Source organism: Bufo bufo, chromosome 9 (assembly GCF_905171765.1).
Source record: "Bufo bufo chromosome 9, aBufBuf1.1, whole genome shotgun sequence".
Classification (NCBI taxonomy): domain Eukaryota; kingdom Metazoa; phylum Chordata; class Amphibia; order Anura; family Bufonidae; genus Bufo; species Bufo bufo.
Genome location: NC_053397.1, coordinates 67,872,644 through 67,890,346, shown reverse-complemented (window position 1 = coordinate 67,890,346; position 17,703 = coordinate 67,872,644). Strand labels below are relative to the sequence as shown.

The window sequence follows — 17,703 nt, the reverse complement described above, 5'->3', positions numbered from 1 at the left end:
GAACACCTGGATGTTCGGGTTCGAGAAGTTCGGCCGAACTTCCCGGAAATGTTCGGGTTCGGGATCCAAACCCGACCCGAACTTCGTCCCGAACCCGAACCCCATTGAAGTCAATGGGGACCCGAACTTTTCGGCACTAAAAAGGCTGTAAAACAGCCCAGGAAAGAGCTAGAGGGCTGCAAAAGGCAGCAACATGTAGGTAAATCCCCTGCAAACAAATGTGGATAGGGAAAAGAATTAAAATAAAAATAAAAAAAATAAAAATTAACCAATATCAATTGGACAGAGGTCCAATAGCAGAGAATCTGGCTTCACATCAGCAGAGAATCAGTCTCTTCATGCCATAGCAGAGAATCTGGCTTCATGTCAGCAGAGAATCAGTCTTCATGTCATAGCAGAGAATCAGGCTTCACGTCACCCACCACTGGAACAGGCCACTGTCACATATTTAGGCCCCGGCACCCAGACAGAGGAGAGAGGTCCCGTAACAGAGAATCTGGCTTCATGTCAGCAGAGAATCAGTCTTCATGTCATAGCAGAGAATCAGGCTTCACGTCACCCACCATTGGAACAGGCCACTGTCACACATTTAGGCCCCGGCACCCAGACAGAGGAGAGAGGTCCCGTAACAGAGAATCTGGCTTCATGTCAGCACAGAATCAGTCTTCATGTCATAGCAGAGAATCAGGCTTCACGTCACCCACCACTGGAACAGGCCACTGTCACATATTTAGGCCCAGGCACCCAGGCAAAGGAGAGAGGTTCCGTAACAGAGAATCTGGCTTCATGTCAGCAGAGAATCAGTCTTCATGTCATAGCCGAGAATCAGGCTTCACGTCACCCACCACTGGAACAGGCCACTGTCACATATTTAGGCCCAGGCACCCAGGCAGAGTAGAGAGGTCCCGTAACAGAGAATCTGGCTTCATGTCAGCAGAGAATCAGTCTTCATGTCATAGCAGAGAATCAGGCTTCACATCACCCACCACTGGTACAGGCCACTGTCACACATTTAAGCCCCGGCACCCAGACAGAGGAGAGAGGTCCCATAACAGAGAATCTGGCTTCATGTCATAGCAGAGAATCAGGCTTCACGTCACCCACCACTGGAACAGGCCACTGTCACATATTTAGGCCCTTGCACCCAGAGAGAGGAGAGAGGTCCCGTAACAGAGAATCTGGCTTCATGTCAGCAGAAAATCAGTCTTCATGTCATAGCAGAGAATCAGGCTTCACGTCACCCACCCCTGGAACAGGCCACTGTCACATATTTAGGCCCAGGCACCCAGGCAGAGGATAGAGGTCCCGTAACAGAGAATCTGGCTACATGTCAGCAGAGAATCAGTCTTCATGTCATAGCAGAGAATCAGGCTTCACGTCACCCACCACTGGAACAGGCCACTGTCACATATTTAGGCCCCGGCACCCAGACAGAGGAGAGAGGTCCCGTAACAGAGAATCTGGCTTCATGTCAGCACAGAATCAGTCTTCATGTCATAGCAGAGAATCAGGCCTTACGTCACCCACCACTGGAACAGGCCACTGTCACATATTTAGGCCCTTGCACCCAGACAGAGGAGAGAGGTCCCGTAACAGAGAATCTGGCTTCATGTCAGCAGAAAATCAGTCTTCATGTCATAGCAGAGAATCAGGCTTCACGTCACCCACCACTGGAACAGGCCACTGTCACACATTTAGGCCCCGACACCCAGACAGAGGAGAGAGGTCCCGTAACAGAGAATCTGGATTCATGTCAGCACAGAATCAGTCTTCATGTCATAGCAGAGAATCAGGCTTCACGTCACCCACCACTGGAACAGGCTACTGTCACATATTTAGGCCCAGGCACCCAGGCAGAGGAGAGAGGTCCCGTAACAGAAAATCTGGCTTCATGTCAGCAGAGAATCAGTCTTCATGTCATAGCAGAGAATCAGGCTTCACGTCACCCACCACTGGAACAGGCCACTGTCACATATTTAGGCCCCGGCACCCAGACAGAGGAGAGAGGTCCCGTAACAGAGAATCTGGCTTCATGTCAGCACAGAATCAGTCTTCATGTCATAGCAGAGAATCAGGCTTCACGTCACCCACCACTGGAACAGGCCACTGTCACACATTTAGGCCCCGACACCCAGACAGAGGAGAGAGGTCTTTTAACAGAGAATCTGGCTTCATGTCAGCAGAGAATCAGTCTTCATGTCATAGCAAAGAATCAGGCTTCACGTCACCCACCACTGGAACAGGCCACTGTCACATATTTAGGCCCCGGCACCCAGACAGAGGAGAGAGGTCCCGTAACAGAGAATCTGGCTTCATGTCAGCACAGAATCAGTCTTCATGTCATAGCAGAGAATCAGGCTTCACGTCACCCACCACTGGAACAGGCCACTGTCACATATTTAGGCCCAGGCACCCAGGCAGAGGAGAGAGGTCCCGTAACAGAGAATCTGGCTTCATGTCAGCAGAGAATCAGTCTTCATGTCATAGCAGAGAATCAGGCTTCACGTCACCCACCACTGGAACAGGCCACTGTCACATATTTAGGCCCCGGCACCCAGGCAGAGGAGAGAGGTCCCGTAACAGAGGATCTGGCTTCATGTCAGCACAGAATCAGTCTTCATGTCATAGCAGAGAATCAGGCTTCACGTCACCCACCACTGGAACAGGCCACTGTCACATATTTAGGCCCGACACCCAGATAGAGGAGAGAGGTCCCGTAACAGAGAATCTGGCTTCATGTCAGCACAGAATCAGTCTTCATGTCATAGCAGAGAATCAGGCTTCACGTCACCCACCACTGGAACAGGCCACTGTCACACATTTAGGCCCCGGCACCCAGACAGAGGAGAGAGGTCCCGTAACAGAGAATCTGGCTTCATGTCAGCACAGAATCAGTCTTCATGCCATAGCAGAGAATCAGGCTTCACGTCACCCACCACTGGAACAGGCCACTGTCACATATTTAGGCCCCGGCACCGAGACAGAGGAGAGAGGTCCCGTAACAGAGAATCTGGCTTCGTGTCAGCACAGAATCAGTCTTCATGTCATAGCAGAGAATCAGGCTTCACGTCACCCACCACTGGAACAGGCCACTGTCACATATTTAGGCCCCGGCACCCAGTCAGAGGAGAGGTTCATTCAGCTTTGGGTTGACCCGCAATATAATGGTAAAATGAAAATAAAAATAGGATTGAATGAGGAAGTGCCCTGGAGTACAATAATATATTGTTAAGGGGAGGTAGTTAATGTCTAATCTGCACAAGGGATGGACAGGTCCTGTGGGATCCATGCCTGGTTTATTTTTATGAACGTCAGCTTGTCCACATTGGCTGTAGACAGGCGGCTGCGTTTGTGCCACCCCGCTGTGAACATGCCTTATCCTCATCCTCCTCCACCTTCTCCTCATCCTCATCGTCCTCCAGTAGTGGGCCCTGTCTGGCCACATTTGTACCTGGCCTCTGCTGTTGCAAAAAACCTCCCTCTGAGTCACTTCGAAGAGACTGGCCTGAAAGTGCTAAAAATGACCCCTCTTCCTCCTCCTGGCCACCTCCTCTTCCATCATCGCCATAAGTGTTTTCTCAAGGAGACATAGAAGTGATATTGTAACGCTGATAACGGCGTCATCGCCACTGGCCATGTTGGTGGAGTACTCGAAACAGCGCAACAGGGCACACAGGTCTCGCATGGAGGCCTAGTCATTGGTGGTGAAGTGGGGCTGATCCGCAGTGCGACTGACCCGTGCGTGCTGCAGCTGAAAACTCCACTATGGCCTGCTGCTGCTTGCACAGTCTGTCCAGCATGTGCAAGGTGGAGTTCCACCTGGTGGGCACGTCGCATATGAGGCGGTGAGCGGGAAGGCCGAAGTTACGCTGTAGCGCAGACAGGCGAGCAGCGGCAGGGTGTGAACGCCGGAAGCGCGAACAGACGGCCCGCACTTTATGCAGCAGCTCTGACATGTGGGGGTAGTTGTGAATGAACTTCTGCACCACCAAATTCAGCACATGCGCCAGGCAAGGGATGTGCGTCAAACCGGCTAGTCCCAGAGCTGCAATGAGATTTTGCCCATTATCGCACACCACCAGGCCGGGCTTGAGGCTCACCGGCAGCAACCACTCGTCGGTCTGTTGTTCTATACCCCGCCACAACTCCTGTGCGGTGTGGGGCCTGTCCCCCAAACATATGAGTTTCAGAACGGCCTGCTGACGTTTACCCCGGGCTGTGCTGAAGTTGGTGGTGAAGGTGTGTGGCTGACTGGATGAGCAGGTGGAAGAAGAGGAGGAGGAAGCTGAGTAGGAGGAGACAGGAGGCAAAGAATGCTGCCCTGCGATCCTTGGCGGCGGAAGGACGTGCGCCAAACTGCTCTCCGCCTGGGGCCCAGCCGCCACTACATTTACCCAGTGTGCAGTTAGGGAGATATAGCGTCCCTGGCCGTGCTTACTGGTCCACGTATCTGTGGTTAGGTGGACCTTGCCACAGATGGCGTTGCGCAGTGCACACTTGATTTTATCGGATACTTGGTTGTGCAGGGAAGGCACGGCTCTCTTGGAGAAGTAGTGCCGGCTGGGAACAACATACTGTGGGACAGCAAGTGACATGAGCTGTTTGAAGCTGTCTGTCTCCACCAGCCTAAATGACAGCATTTCATAGGCCAGTAGTTTAGAAATGCTGGCATTGAGGGCCAGGGATCGAGGGTGGCTAGGTGGGAATTTACGCTTTCTCTCAAATGTTTGTGAGATGGAGAGCTGAACGCTGCCGTGTGACATGGTTCAGATGCTTGGTGACGCAGGTGGTGGTGTTGGTGGTACATCCCATGTTTGCTGGGCGGCAAGTGCCAACGTCCCTTCAGAGGCGGAGGAAGAGGCCGAGGCGGCGGCAGCAGCAGAAGAGGCCGAGGCGGCAGCAGCAGAAGAGGTAGCAGGGGGAGCCTGAGTGACTTCCTTGTTTTTAAGGTGTTTACTCCACTGCAGTTCATGCTTTGCATGCAGGTGCCTGGTCATGCAGGTTGTGCTAAGGTTCAGAACATTAATGCCTCGCTTCAGGCTCTGATGGCACAGCGTGCAAACCACTCGGGTCTTGTCGTCAGCACATTGTTTGAAGAAGTGCCATGCCAGGGAACTCCTTGAAGCTGCCTTTGGGGTGCTTGGTCCCAGATGGCGGAGGTCAGTAGCAGGCGGAATCTCTTGGCGGCGGGTGTTCTGATTTTGCCCACTGCTCCCTCTTTGTCTTTTGCTACTCTGTTGGCTCGGTCTCACCACTGCCTCTTCCTCCTAACTGTGAAAGTCAGTGGCACGACCTTCATTCCATGTGGGGTCTAGGACCTCATCGTCCCCTGCATCGTCTTCCACCCAGTCTTGATCCCTGACCTCCTGTTTAGTCTGCACACTGCAGAAAGACGCAGCAGTTGGCACCTGTGTTTCGTCATCATCAGAGACGTGCTGAGGTTGTATTCCCATGTCCTCATCATCAGGAAACATAAGTGGTTGTGCGTTAGTGCATTCTATCTCTTCCACCCCTGGTGAAGGGCTAGGTGGATGCCCTTGGGAAACCCTGGCAGCAGAGTCTTCAAACAGCATAAGAGACTGCTGCATAACTTGAGGCTCATACAGTTTCCCTGATATGCATGGGGGTGATGTGACAGACTGATGGGCTTGGTTTTCATGCGCCATCTGTGCGCTTTCTGCAGAAGACTGGGTGGGAGATAAAGTGAACGTGCTGGATGCACTGTCGGCCACCCAATTGACTAATGCCTGTACCTGCTCAGGCCTTACCATTCTTAGAACGGCATTGGGCCCCACCAAATATCCCTGTAAATTCTGGGACTACTGGGACCTGAGGTAGTTGGTACACTAGGACGTGTGGCTGTGGCAGAACGGCCACGTCCTCTCCCAGCACCAGAGGGTCCACTAACACCACAACGACCATGTCCGCGTCCACGTCCCTTACTAGATGTTTTCCTCATTGTTACCGTTCACCACAATAAGAAAAATATTATTTGGGCCAATATATTGAATAAAAATTCAGGCCTTTTTTTACAGACACCTAACACTGTCTGGCTATCTATTTAGGTACCGTATTACACTAATACAGGCACACCAGTAATGACAGATTTAGCTGAATATAAATGTGAGGCCTATTTTTTAGGCGCTGTGTGACAGGTATAGGTTTAATCACAGAATTAGACTTGTATCTGCACTGTAGCGTGTGTGTTAAGTTTTTCAGAATGACCCTATCAGCACCTTGAATCTAATATACCCTTTTAGGGATAGATTTAAAGTAGGCCTGATACAGCAGAAACCACTAATTTTGAGAATGGCAAATTTGGGAATTGTTTTTCAACCCAGAACAAAAACTGTACTTTTACGGTCACTAAAAATAACTTGACCAGCTAAAACAGTACTGATTTGGAGGAATATAAATGTCAGGCCTATTTTTTAGGCGCTGGGTGACAGGCTCAACTTGCCCCTGATGTAGTATATGGCTAAAAAATAACCACACTATTGATGGTTAAATGCACTTGGGTGACACAGGCTCAGCCTGCACCTGATGTAGTATATGGCCAAAAAATAACCACACTATTGATGGTTAAATGCACTTGATGAAAGCTTGACCCTGATGTGGGATATAGCAAAAAATAACCACACTATTGATGGTTAAATGCACTTGGGTGACACAGACGTAATAGGTGGGAGCCTGTCCGTTCTTCCAGGGCCTCCAATCTGGTTTTTCCTCCGGCCTGCCAGTCGCCTGTTTCAGCGCCGATTCCTGCTGCGATCACATTTGCCCCTTCTCCAGTGCCTCCAGGACCTGCTTTGTCTGGTGAGTTCTAATATTCAGGGGCGTGGGGGGAGGGTGGCCAGGGTTCTGAACAGTGATGGTCAGTTACCAGTGTTCGCCAGCGAACACATGCGGGCTGCCATCTTTAGAAAGGTAGACTCACCCGTCCGGCGATGCACAGGTAAGCCCTTACCTGTGCCTGTGCTTGGAGACGGTCTGAAATCAAATGCAGTCACCGGGAGCAGGCAGTTCCGAGAAGGCCCCTGGCAGATGTTCTCGGAACTGCCTGCTCCCGGTGACTGCATTTGATTTCAGACCGGCTCCCTGCACAGGCACAGGTAAGGGCTTACCTGTGCATCGCAGGACGGGTGAGTCTACCTTACTAAAGATGGCAGCCTGCATGTGTTCGCTGGCAAACACTGCGAACTGACAATCACTGGTTCTGAAATCGTTACGGCCCTTAAGGCCGTCTTAGATAAATTGCAGTCTGCTGCTCCTCAACCGCCCTCCTCTGCCCCTTTACAAAAACCCCTCCAGTTTTTCGGCGGGTTGCACAAGGACTCTTTTCTTCTGCAGTGTCAGCCCGCTTGGGGCTCATTTGGTAGAAGAGGTCAAAGAAAAATATGGGCCAATCTTTACATTGATATATGGTCCTTAGTGACAGTAGACCAACATATGGTTGACAAGGAGCAACGAACGCAAGAAAAAACATACGAACGTCGTCCCCAGGTCGCTAAGACTATGAATAATTGACTCCAAGCTTTTGCAGTATTAGGTTGCATGATGGGTCAGCGGCATCCGGAACGCTGTTCGGAACTTTTTATTTATCAGGACACCATATACAGTGCCTACAAGGCTCACGGGGGCTCCGCATGGTGAAGGTATGATGAGGAGTTCCGCCGCGGGCTCTCACTCCAACTTGGTATAGGATGGGGGGTTAAGGCCACTGATGTCTGGCTCCGCCTTATGGTATCCCAAAGGCCTCCCTTTCCTGAGTCGGCCACTGGTTCAGGACTCGTTTCAGCGCCGGGATCGGTGACCATCCACCAGGGCGGTGGATGGTCACCGATCCCGGCGCTGAAACGAGTCCTGAACCAGTGGTGCCTGTTGGCTGTTCAACGAGGGCCACTGCTGGCTCGCAGGCCTTTGCAAGTACAAGCATGAGTGCTCCTCTTGCGGAGACTCCCACGCTGCCGTTCGTTGAACCCGCCATTCGGCCAAATCCCAGAAGCCCTCTGCGAACTGTGACCCAAAAGACCCCAGTGATCGTCACCGAGATGTCCCATTGGCTAGACCTCTACCCCAATGAATCAGATGCTGCCCAGATCCGCTTCGGTTTCACGTTTGGGTTTTTCATACCTTTTGTTTTGAGCAGGCATCCCGTTTTTTCACATAACCTTAAGGGGTTGATGGTTGGCCCTCGGCCTACCATCAGTCCTGGCCATTCAATATAGCCAGGACAGGAGACATTATTGAAAATGAAAGTATGTTAGTAAGTTACTTACAGTATATTAACATTTTACACAAAATAAAAGCCATGAGGTGAGGCGAGACAACCTCTTTAAGAGGTTAACTCATGGTACACAAGGCTTATACACAAATTTGGCCTTAGATTAAATTTTCCATAAAAACTAATTCAGACATGATTGAAAGTTAACTAGAGAAGTTTACCTTTGAGACTAATGCAACGAGGTGTAAAACCATGAAACAAATGACAGTCTTTGACATGGAATGTTAAAGTGGTATTCCCATCAGAGACAATGGGGGCATATCACTAGGATGGATATGCCCCCATTGTCTGATAGGTGTGAGCCCCACCTCTGGGACCCGCATTTACAATGAGAATGGAGCGGGGAGAGTTGTGGCTGGAGGACCACGTGTCAGTAGTTTGGAGCAGTTTTAAGGCTCTGGTTTATGATGTTATGATAAGACGAATAAAGAAAGCTGTGGCCGATCACCACCCAACATGATGGTGTCATGCGTGTTTCTTGTGGGTACGTTAAGTTTAGATAAAGGGGGGAGGGATTGATGGTTGGCCCTTGGCCTACCAGCAGTCTGTAGAGCACCTGACCATGAAGGGAGGGTGATTGGGGACTGCGGGTGGTCCTCCTCGGCCTGTGTTGTCCCTGTGGAGAATTGGGTTCCCCTCCTTACACTATGGTTGAGGAGAAGCTTCCCTTCTCCTTCTCTCCTCCTCATTTTAACCCCTTTCTTCTCATCCCAGGCTAGTTTAATAAAGGGGGTTTTTGAAGTGGCCCCCCACTTCACCTTCCCTCCCCCTCCTTTTTTGCCCGTGGCTGGCCCCTTTAAATGGGGAAGTGGCATGGTAAGGGTTAATGTAAGCTGCCCGTAACTCCGGCTTCCTGTGAGTGTTTTAGCCCTGCCTGTAGGTTATTTAAACCCCCTCTCCTTCCGGCTGGTCTCTTGGCTGGGGAAAGACGGTGTCCCGCCCTCCCTCCCTTATGATATGTCCCTGGCAAAATCTGAGGTTTTTCTTTGGTTGCTCATATTTCTTTCTATTTCCAGTTTGGAGTTGGTTTACCGGTTCTGTAAAGTCACAGCTTGCGGTTTGGAGACAGAAGACATGGTGAATTTTAAAGTGCGAACATGCCCGCTGGGAGACCAGTGGACGGCATACCGTGCCACGTGTCAGTGGTTTGGAGCAGTTTTAAGGCTCTGGTTTATGATGTTATGATAAGACGAATAAAGAAAGCTGTGGTCAATCACAACCCAACATGAAGGTGTCATGCGTGTTTCTTGTGGGTACGTTGAGTTTAAAGGGGGAGGGGAGAGGGGTTGATGTTTGGCCCTCTGCCTACCAGCAGTCCTGGCCATTCATAAAAGCCGATGTTTTTTCTGCTTAGTGCGCAAGGGCGGACACCGTGGCTGCATGGCCGCGGTGGCTGTAACACCTTGAACAGAGCAGGGTAAAAAGAGAAGGAAAATTTAATATAGCCAGGACAGGAGACATTATTGAAAATGAAAGTATGTTAGTAAGTTACTTACACTATATTAGCATTTTACACAAAATAAAAACCATGAGGTGAGGTGAGACAACTTCTTTAAGAGGTTAACTCATGGTACACAAGGCTTATACACAAATTTGGCCTTAGATTAAATTTTCCATTAAAAATAATTCAGACATGATTGAAAGTTAACTAGAGAAGTTTACCTTTGAGATTAATGCAACGAGGTGTAAAACCATGAAACAAATGACAGTCTTTGACATGGAATGTTAAAGGGGTATTCCCATCGGAGACAATGGGGGCATATCACTAGGATATGCCCCCATTGTCTCATAGGTGTGAGTCCCACCTCTGGGACCCACATCTGCAACGAGAATGGAGCGGGGAGAGTTGTGGCTGGAGGACCCCGGGTTTCGGCCACTACCAAGCGCTGCTCCCCGCTGCTCCCATACAAGTGAATGGGAGTGAACCGTGCATGCACAGCCCTCACTCCCATTCATTTCTATGGGGCCGACGGATATCTCGGCTATTTTCGGTGGCCCCATTAAAATGAATGGACGGTGGCTGCACATGTGCAGTGCGCCCTCCACTACTTTCCTCGGTCCATTCTCCGTGTAGGTGCGGGTCTCACCTCTGGGCCTCAATGGGGGCATATATTAACGATATGTTCCCATTGTCTGTGATGACAAAACCCCTTTAACTCCTTAGGGACGCATGACGTACCGGTACGGCATGTTTCCCAAGTCCTTAAGGACCCATGACATACCGGTACGTCATCTCTAGTTCCGATCACCGCCGCCCCCGGCGGGCGGTGATTGGAACCCGGTGCCTGCTCAAATCATTGAGCAGGCACCACGGCTAAATGCGCGGGGGGGGTCCCTGGATCTCACAGGCCGGAAGCTGTATGAGTAATACACACAGTATTACTCATACAGCCAATGCATTCCAATACAGAAGTATTGGAATGCATTGTAAAGGATTAGACCCCCAAAAGTTCAAGTCCCAAAGTGGGACAAAAAAGAAAGTGACAAAAAAAGTTGAAAAAATAAAGTTTTCCCCCCCAAAAATTAAGTTTCAAGTAAAAATAAACAAAAACGTCATTTTCCCAAATAAAGTAAAAAAAAATTGGTAAAAAATAGGGAAAAAAGTATACATATAAGGTATCGCCGCGTCCGTATCGACCGACTCTATAAACATATAACATGACCTAACCCCAAAGATGAACACCGTAAAAAAAAAAAAAAAAAAACTGTGCTAAATAAACCATTTTTTTGTCACCTCACATCACAAAAAGTACAACAGCAAGCGATCAAAAAGGCGTTTGCCCACCAAAATAGTACCAATATAACAGTCACCTCATCCCGCAAAAAATGAGCCCCTACCTGAGACAATCGCCCAAAAAATAAAAAAACTATGGCTCAGAATATGGAGACACTAAAACATAATTTTTTTTGTTTTAAAAAAGCTGTTATTGTGTAAAACTTACATAAATAAAAAAAAAGTATACATATTTGGTATCGCCGCGTTCGTATCGACCGGCTCTATAAAAATATCACATGACCTAACCCCTCAGATGAACACCGTAAAAAATAAAAAATAAAAACTGTGCTAAATAAACCATTTTTTGTCACCTTACATCACAAAAAGTGTAATAGCAAGCGATCAAAAAGTCACACGCACCCCAAAATAGTGCCAATAAAACCGTCATCTCATCCCGCAAAAATCATACCCTACCCAAGGTAATCGCCCAAAAACTGAAAAAAAATATGGCTCTCAGACTATGGAAACACTAAAACATGATTTTTTTTTACTTAAAAAAAGAAATCATTGTGTAAAACTTACATAAATAAATAAAAAGTATACATATTAGGTATCGCCGCATTCGTGACAACCTGGTCTATAAGAATATCACATGATCTAACCTGTCAGATGAATGTTGTAAATAACAAAAAATAAAAACGGTGCCAAAACAACTATTTCTTGTTATCTTGCCTCACAAAAAGTGTAATATAGAGCAACCAAAAATCATATGTACACTAAACTAGTACCAACAATACTGCCACCCTATCCCGTAGTTTCTAAAATGGGGCAATTTTTTGGGAGTTTCTACTCTACTGGTGCATCAGGGGGGCTTCAAATGAGACATGGTGTCAAAAAAAACAGTCCAGCAAAATCTGCCTTCCAAAAACCGTATGGCATTCCTTTCCTTCTGCACCCTGCTGTGTGCCCGTACAGCTGTTTACGACCACATATGGGGTGTTTCTGTAAACTACAGAATCAGGGCCATAAATATTGAGTTTTGTTTGGCTCTTAACCCTTGCTTTGTTACTGGGAAAAATGGATTAAAATGAAAAATTTGCCAAAAAATGGAAATTCTGAAATTTCATCTCCATTTGCCAATAACTCTTGTGGAACACCTAAAGGGTTAACGATGTTTGTAAAATCAGTTTTGAATACCTTGAGGGGTGTAGTTTCTTAGATGGGGTCACTTTTATGGAGTTTCTACTCTAGGGTTGCATCAGGGGGGCTTCAAATGGGACATGGTGTCAAAAAAAACTGTCAGCAAAATCTGCCTTCCAAAAACCGTATGGCATTCCTTTCCTTCTGTGCCCTGCCGTGTGCCCATACCGCAGTTTACGACCACATATGGAGTGTTTCTGTAAACTACAGAATCAGGGCCATAAATATTGAGTTTGGTTTGGCTGTTAACCCTTGCTTTGTAATTAAAATGATTAAAATGGAAAATCTGCCAAAAAAGTAAAATTTTGAAATTGTATTTCTATTTTCCATTAATTCTTGTGGAACACCTAAAGGGTTAACAAAGTTAGTAAAATCAGTTTTGAATACCTTGAGGAGTGTAGTTTATAGAATGGGGTCATTTTTGGGTGGTTTCTATTATGTACCGTATTTATCGGCGTATAACACGCACTTTTTCCCCCTGAAAATAGGGGGCAAATGATGTATGCGTGTTATACGCCGATATTCATTGCGGCCCGGCAAAGATGCAGCATCACAGACTGCGCTGTATGAGCCGGGAGAGAGGAGGGGCTGGAGTCCGTAACTAGGGGCGGGGCCCGGTGCAGTCACTGTACTCTTACACCGGGCCCCGCCGCTCACCAAAGTATTTATAAACGTGAATCCTTATCCTGTTATTAAGCTGCCCTCTCCCATGTTCCCATGTCCCCCCTGTATCCCCATAGCACTTACTTAAGCTTCAATAGCAGGCAGAGCGGACGGCAGCAGTAACGTCACTCACTGACGTCGATCGCCTGCTCCGCCCCCTTTATGAATGAAGCAGGCGGAGCAGACGCGCGACGTCAGTGAGTGACGTTACTGGTGCCGTCCGCTCTGCCTGCTATGGAAGCGTGTGAATCGTAAGTGCTGTGGGGATACAGGGGAACATGGGAGAGGGCAGCTTAATAACAGGATAAGGATTCACGTTTATAAATACTTCGGTGAGCGGCGGGGCCCGGTGTATTGGGGGACACTGTTATGAGGGGGATCTGTGGATGACATATAGCAGTGTCATCCACAGATCCCCCCCCATAACAGTTCCATCCACAGATCCCCCCACCCCATAGCAGTACAATTTGAAATGGACACTGTTATGAGGGGGATCTGTGGATGACATATAGCAGTGTCATCCACAGATCCCCCCCATAACAGTTCCATCCACAGATCCCCCCACCCCATAGCAGTACAATTTGAAATTAAATTTTTTTTCCTGAAATTTCCCTTAAAATGAAGGGTGCGTGTTATACGCCAGTGCGTGTTATACGCCGATAAATACGGTAAGCCTCGCAAAGTGACTTCAGACCTGAACTGGTCCCTAAAAATTGTGTTTTTGAAAATTTCGGAAAAATTTCAAGATTTGCTTCTAAACTTCTAAGCCTTGTAACATCCCCCAAAATGATCCAAACATGAAGTAGACATATGGGGAATGTAAAGTAATAACTATTTTTGGAGGTATTACTATGTATTATAGAAGTAGAGAAATTGAAACCTGGAAATTTGCTAATTCTTCAAAATTTTTGGTAAATTTGGTATTTTTTTATGCCAAAATTTTTTAGCAATTTGACCCAATTTTAGCAGTGTCATGAAGTACAATATGTGACGAAAAAACAATCTCAGAACGGCCTGGGTAAGTAAAAGCGTTTTAAAGTTATCAGCACTTAAAGTGACACTGGTCAGATTTGCTAAAAATTGCCAAGTCCTTAAGGTGAAATAGAGTCCTTTAGGGGTTAAGCTGCAGTAGCAGAGGTGTAACTTTAGGCTTATGGGCCTTAGTGCAAAAGTTAGCTTGCTCCTATTCTCACCACCTACCACAAAAACAAAATATCACCCTGCATACCTTTGTAGGATCCTGAATTATTATAGCTCTGTACAACATCAAAACTGTAAGAAAATGTAATAAGGCCCTCAGAGCAGTCAATGCAGCCCGGATCCTCCATATACCTCCGATTTCATATGGAGAAATACATCTTTTTTTCTGTTGGCTTCTTCTTTTCTCTCAAGAAAATAATTGTGACAGCTCCATCCTATGCTTTATTACAGTGGTATTCCAGGAGAAAATATCTCAAGGCTGTACATAGCAGAGCCTAAAGGTTGTGATGTTCCCTTTCTATTTTTGCAAAATTCCATATCCCAATATTAATCCAGTCCCCAGACCAGGGCCCAATATTAATTCAGGTCCCACACCAAACCACTATATAAATAAGGATACTTCAAAATGAATTCAGACTCCAGACCAAACACTAAAATTAATCCAACCTCATTTTTGAAACTGGTCTGGAGTTTCAATATATGTAGGGATATTGAAACTCCAGACCAGTTTCAAAAATATATCCAGACCCCAGGCCAGATCTTTTAATAAAAACAGATCTCAGACCAGAACCCTTAAAGGGAGTCTGTCACCACATTTGAGCATATTAGACTGATCAAATAGCGTTATATGTGCCACCCAGAACTTAAAAACGGTACCTTTGTTGTATCTAATGGAGTTTTCTTTCAGCCAAAAATGAACTTTTAAGATTCTGTAAATGCGCCCTCTCAAGTGCCCAGGGCGGCGTCTCAATCGTCCGAGCCCCAGGCAGCACCTCCTCAACGGCTCATAACCCCGCCCTCCGTGTGCGTCTGCCCGCCCGTTTACTCTCCTCCTCTCTCCTTTTCCACTGCGGCTGTGCGGTCAAATTCGTAGAGCAGTGGAAAAGGAGAGAGGAGGAGAGTAAACGGGCGGGCAGAGGCACACGGAGGGCGGGGTTATGAGCCGTTGAGGAGGTGCTGCCTGGGGCTCGGACGATTGAGACGCCGCCCTGGGCACTTGAGAGGGCGCATTTACAGAATCTTAAAAGTTCATTTTTGGCTGAAAGAAAACTCCATTAGATACAACAAAGGTACCGTTTTTTAAGTTCTGGGTGGCACATATAACGCTATTTGATCAGTCTAATATGCTCAAATGTGGTGACAGACTCCCTTTAATAAGTATGGATTCTCAGACCAGTCTCTATTCATAAAAGAGCTTTACAGCGGAGCGCTCCGAACACGTGAAGTCAGCGTCCTGGTAAATGGCTCTCGCTCCCTGGATTGTAAACGTGAGTAGGCAATACTTGCCGATACCACCAACGGACACTCCAGTTGTCACCAAGTGGTAAGAGTCTCATCGAGACGTGTCAGAACGGTGAATACAATATAGTATTATGTGACTCTATACACATAGCTGTATTAGGTAATTGGCGGTGATTCCCATTACCCTACATATTTAAAGTGAGACTTCCTCAATCTGTCCCTATAAGGAGAGTTTCCACTCAAGATAAGGAGCACGGGCCTTTGATATATATTAATCAGAGACACAATATTTGCACAGTCCCTTCATCCATTGTGGACTGAATATTCATTGCTGCCAGTGTATACTATTGCTGCTAAGTCCACGTTATTTGCTGCTATTTTTTCATCATTGCTGCTATTATCCACCATTGCTGCTAACATTCAGTATTGGATTGAATTGCTGCTGATCATTGGATTCTCCTCTTTACCATTGGACCCAATTGCTTTTTATTGCTTTTTATTACTTTTTATTGTATTGAATTGCTGATATGATATTGATATTTCTATTATGGGATTGCTGATATATTTTTTATGGAATTGCTGATATAGTATTGTTGATACGATATTTTATTATTATTGAATTAAATTGCTGTTATATTCTCCAGAAGGTGGTTGTGCTGCTGTTTGCCTTTTTATTAGTTTTTCTCTTTTGTACTGGGTAGGTGACCCAGTGAGCAGAGCACCCACCGTTATCTATCCATCTAGGTGTTGAGCCTCTCATCCATTTATTTTACCCAGTCTCTATTCAATTCAGACCTCAAACAAGGAACCTACATTTACTGCACATTGCTCCTGGGTCGAGGTACTTTCACACTAGCGGCAAGGAACTCCGGCAGGCTGGTCTGGAGGGTGAACAGCCTGTTGGATCCGTGCTGCCGCTAGTGCAAACGTGCCCTCGGACTACCGCTCCGGCCCCATTGACTGTAATGGGGGTGGGCCGGAGTTCCGGCGGCAGCACGGTAAACATGTAATTTTATTCCAGCTGCCTCTCAGCATGTTTGCCATGCTGCCGCTGGAACTCTGGCCCGCCCCCATTATAGTCAATAGAGCCAGAACGTTAGTCCAGAGGCACGCGTGCACTAGCGGCAGCACGGATCCGACAGGCTGTTCACCCTCCGGAACAGCCTGCCGGAGTTCCTTGCTGCTAGTGTGAAACTAGCCTTAGTCCTCTTCAGCTTTAGGCACCACCAAACTGGGTTGCTATGCAATTCAGCATCAGGACATTGTATGCAAGGCATACTCAACGTCCGGACCCTGAACAGTGTCAGGATGCAGTATGGTGGTGGAGCTGAAAAGGATCTGACCCAGGAATGAGGAGGCTAAGTAAATCCCATAGTTACTATAGTAACTGGGGTGATATAGTCCCAATTCATTTAATGAATTAAAATGTATTCATTCAAACTATGCACGTCCCAGCTACTACAATAACTACAATTGTACTGTAGTTTCTCAATTTAGTGCAAACTCTCTACAATGGGACCCATAGTCTCTGGAGCTCCTTCGGCGCTGCCAGTGTCATAATATGGAACCTCCATGAAGTACTTTATTCTCCTGTAGAACATCTGAATTCCACCACAACCCTCCAAGTCATGAAGTATGCAATAAAATTTGAGGGACACAGGAGTACGGCAGTGTGAATGTGAAGGTGGTGCAATTTGTAAGAGAGGAGCTGGTATACATATATAATTGCCAAGTAAGCAAATGAAAAATAATCTGCCAGTTAAGGCCAAGTTCACACTTCAGTTAATTGGTTAGTTATTTCCATCAGTTATTGTAAGCCAAAATAAAGTGGAGCCTACTCAGAGATCAAGTATAATGGAAAGATCTGCACCTGTTCTGTGTTTTTGACCCGAATGTGGTGTTGGCTCACAATAACTGATGGAAATAACTGACCAAATAACTGAAGTGTGAACTCAGCCTTATTGGGATAAAATGGACATTTTGTGATACTGTAAAAAGTTTACAACTACCTGGAAGGTTGTTAAAGGACCTCACAGGCTGTACATGCTGACCAGTACAAACCATAACGGCATCAAATATGTCTGTCTTTTTTTCTCCATTGTTTTCTGTGGTAACTAACCACTGCCCAGTGACGAGGAAGTCAGAATGCTTCTCTATTCTGCAAACGGTTGTCTAAGTTCAAGACACAGACAAATGTAAAGATAGGAAGTGAGAAATACTATGAACACTAGGCTTAATATGGCCTCTTATTCATCACATCCAGCACATACAGTCAGTCTGAACCCTATTATCTATCTGACATGCACCCAGCCTGTAAGTGCATTTCTCATTTTTTTATATTTTTTTATATTTTTATATTACATTTTTATATTCTATTATATATTTTTAACTCTCTCTC

At 46.8% G+C, this 17,703-nt stretch overlaps 1 protein-coding gene across 1 annotated transcript in view; it reads right to left on the bottom strand.

Annotated features, from left to right (window-relative positions):
• Nucleotides 1-17,703, bottom strand: part of LOC120978779 (dimethylaniline monooxygenase [N-oxide-forming] 2-like) — a 171,643-nt gene that overhangs the window by 108,702 nt on the left and 45,238 nt on the right. Inside the window, exon 4 of the mRNA XM_040407123.1 lies at nt 17,315-17,477. Within this exon, the coding sequence (XP_040263057.1) occupies nt 17,315-17,477 (163 nt within the window). The remainder of the gene's footprint in view (nt 1-17,314; nt 17,478-17,703) is intronic.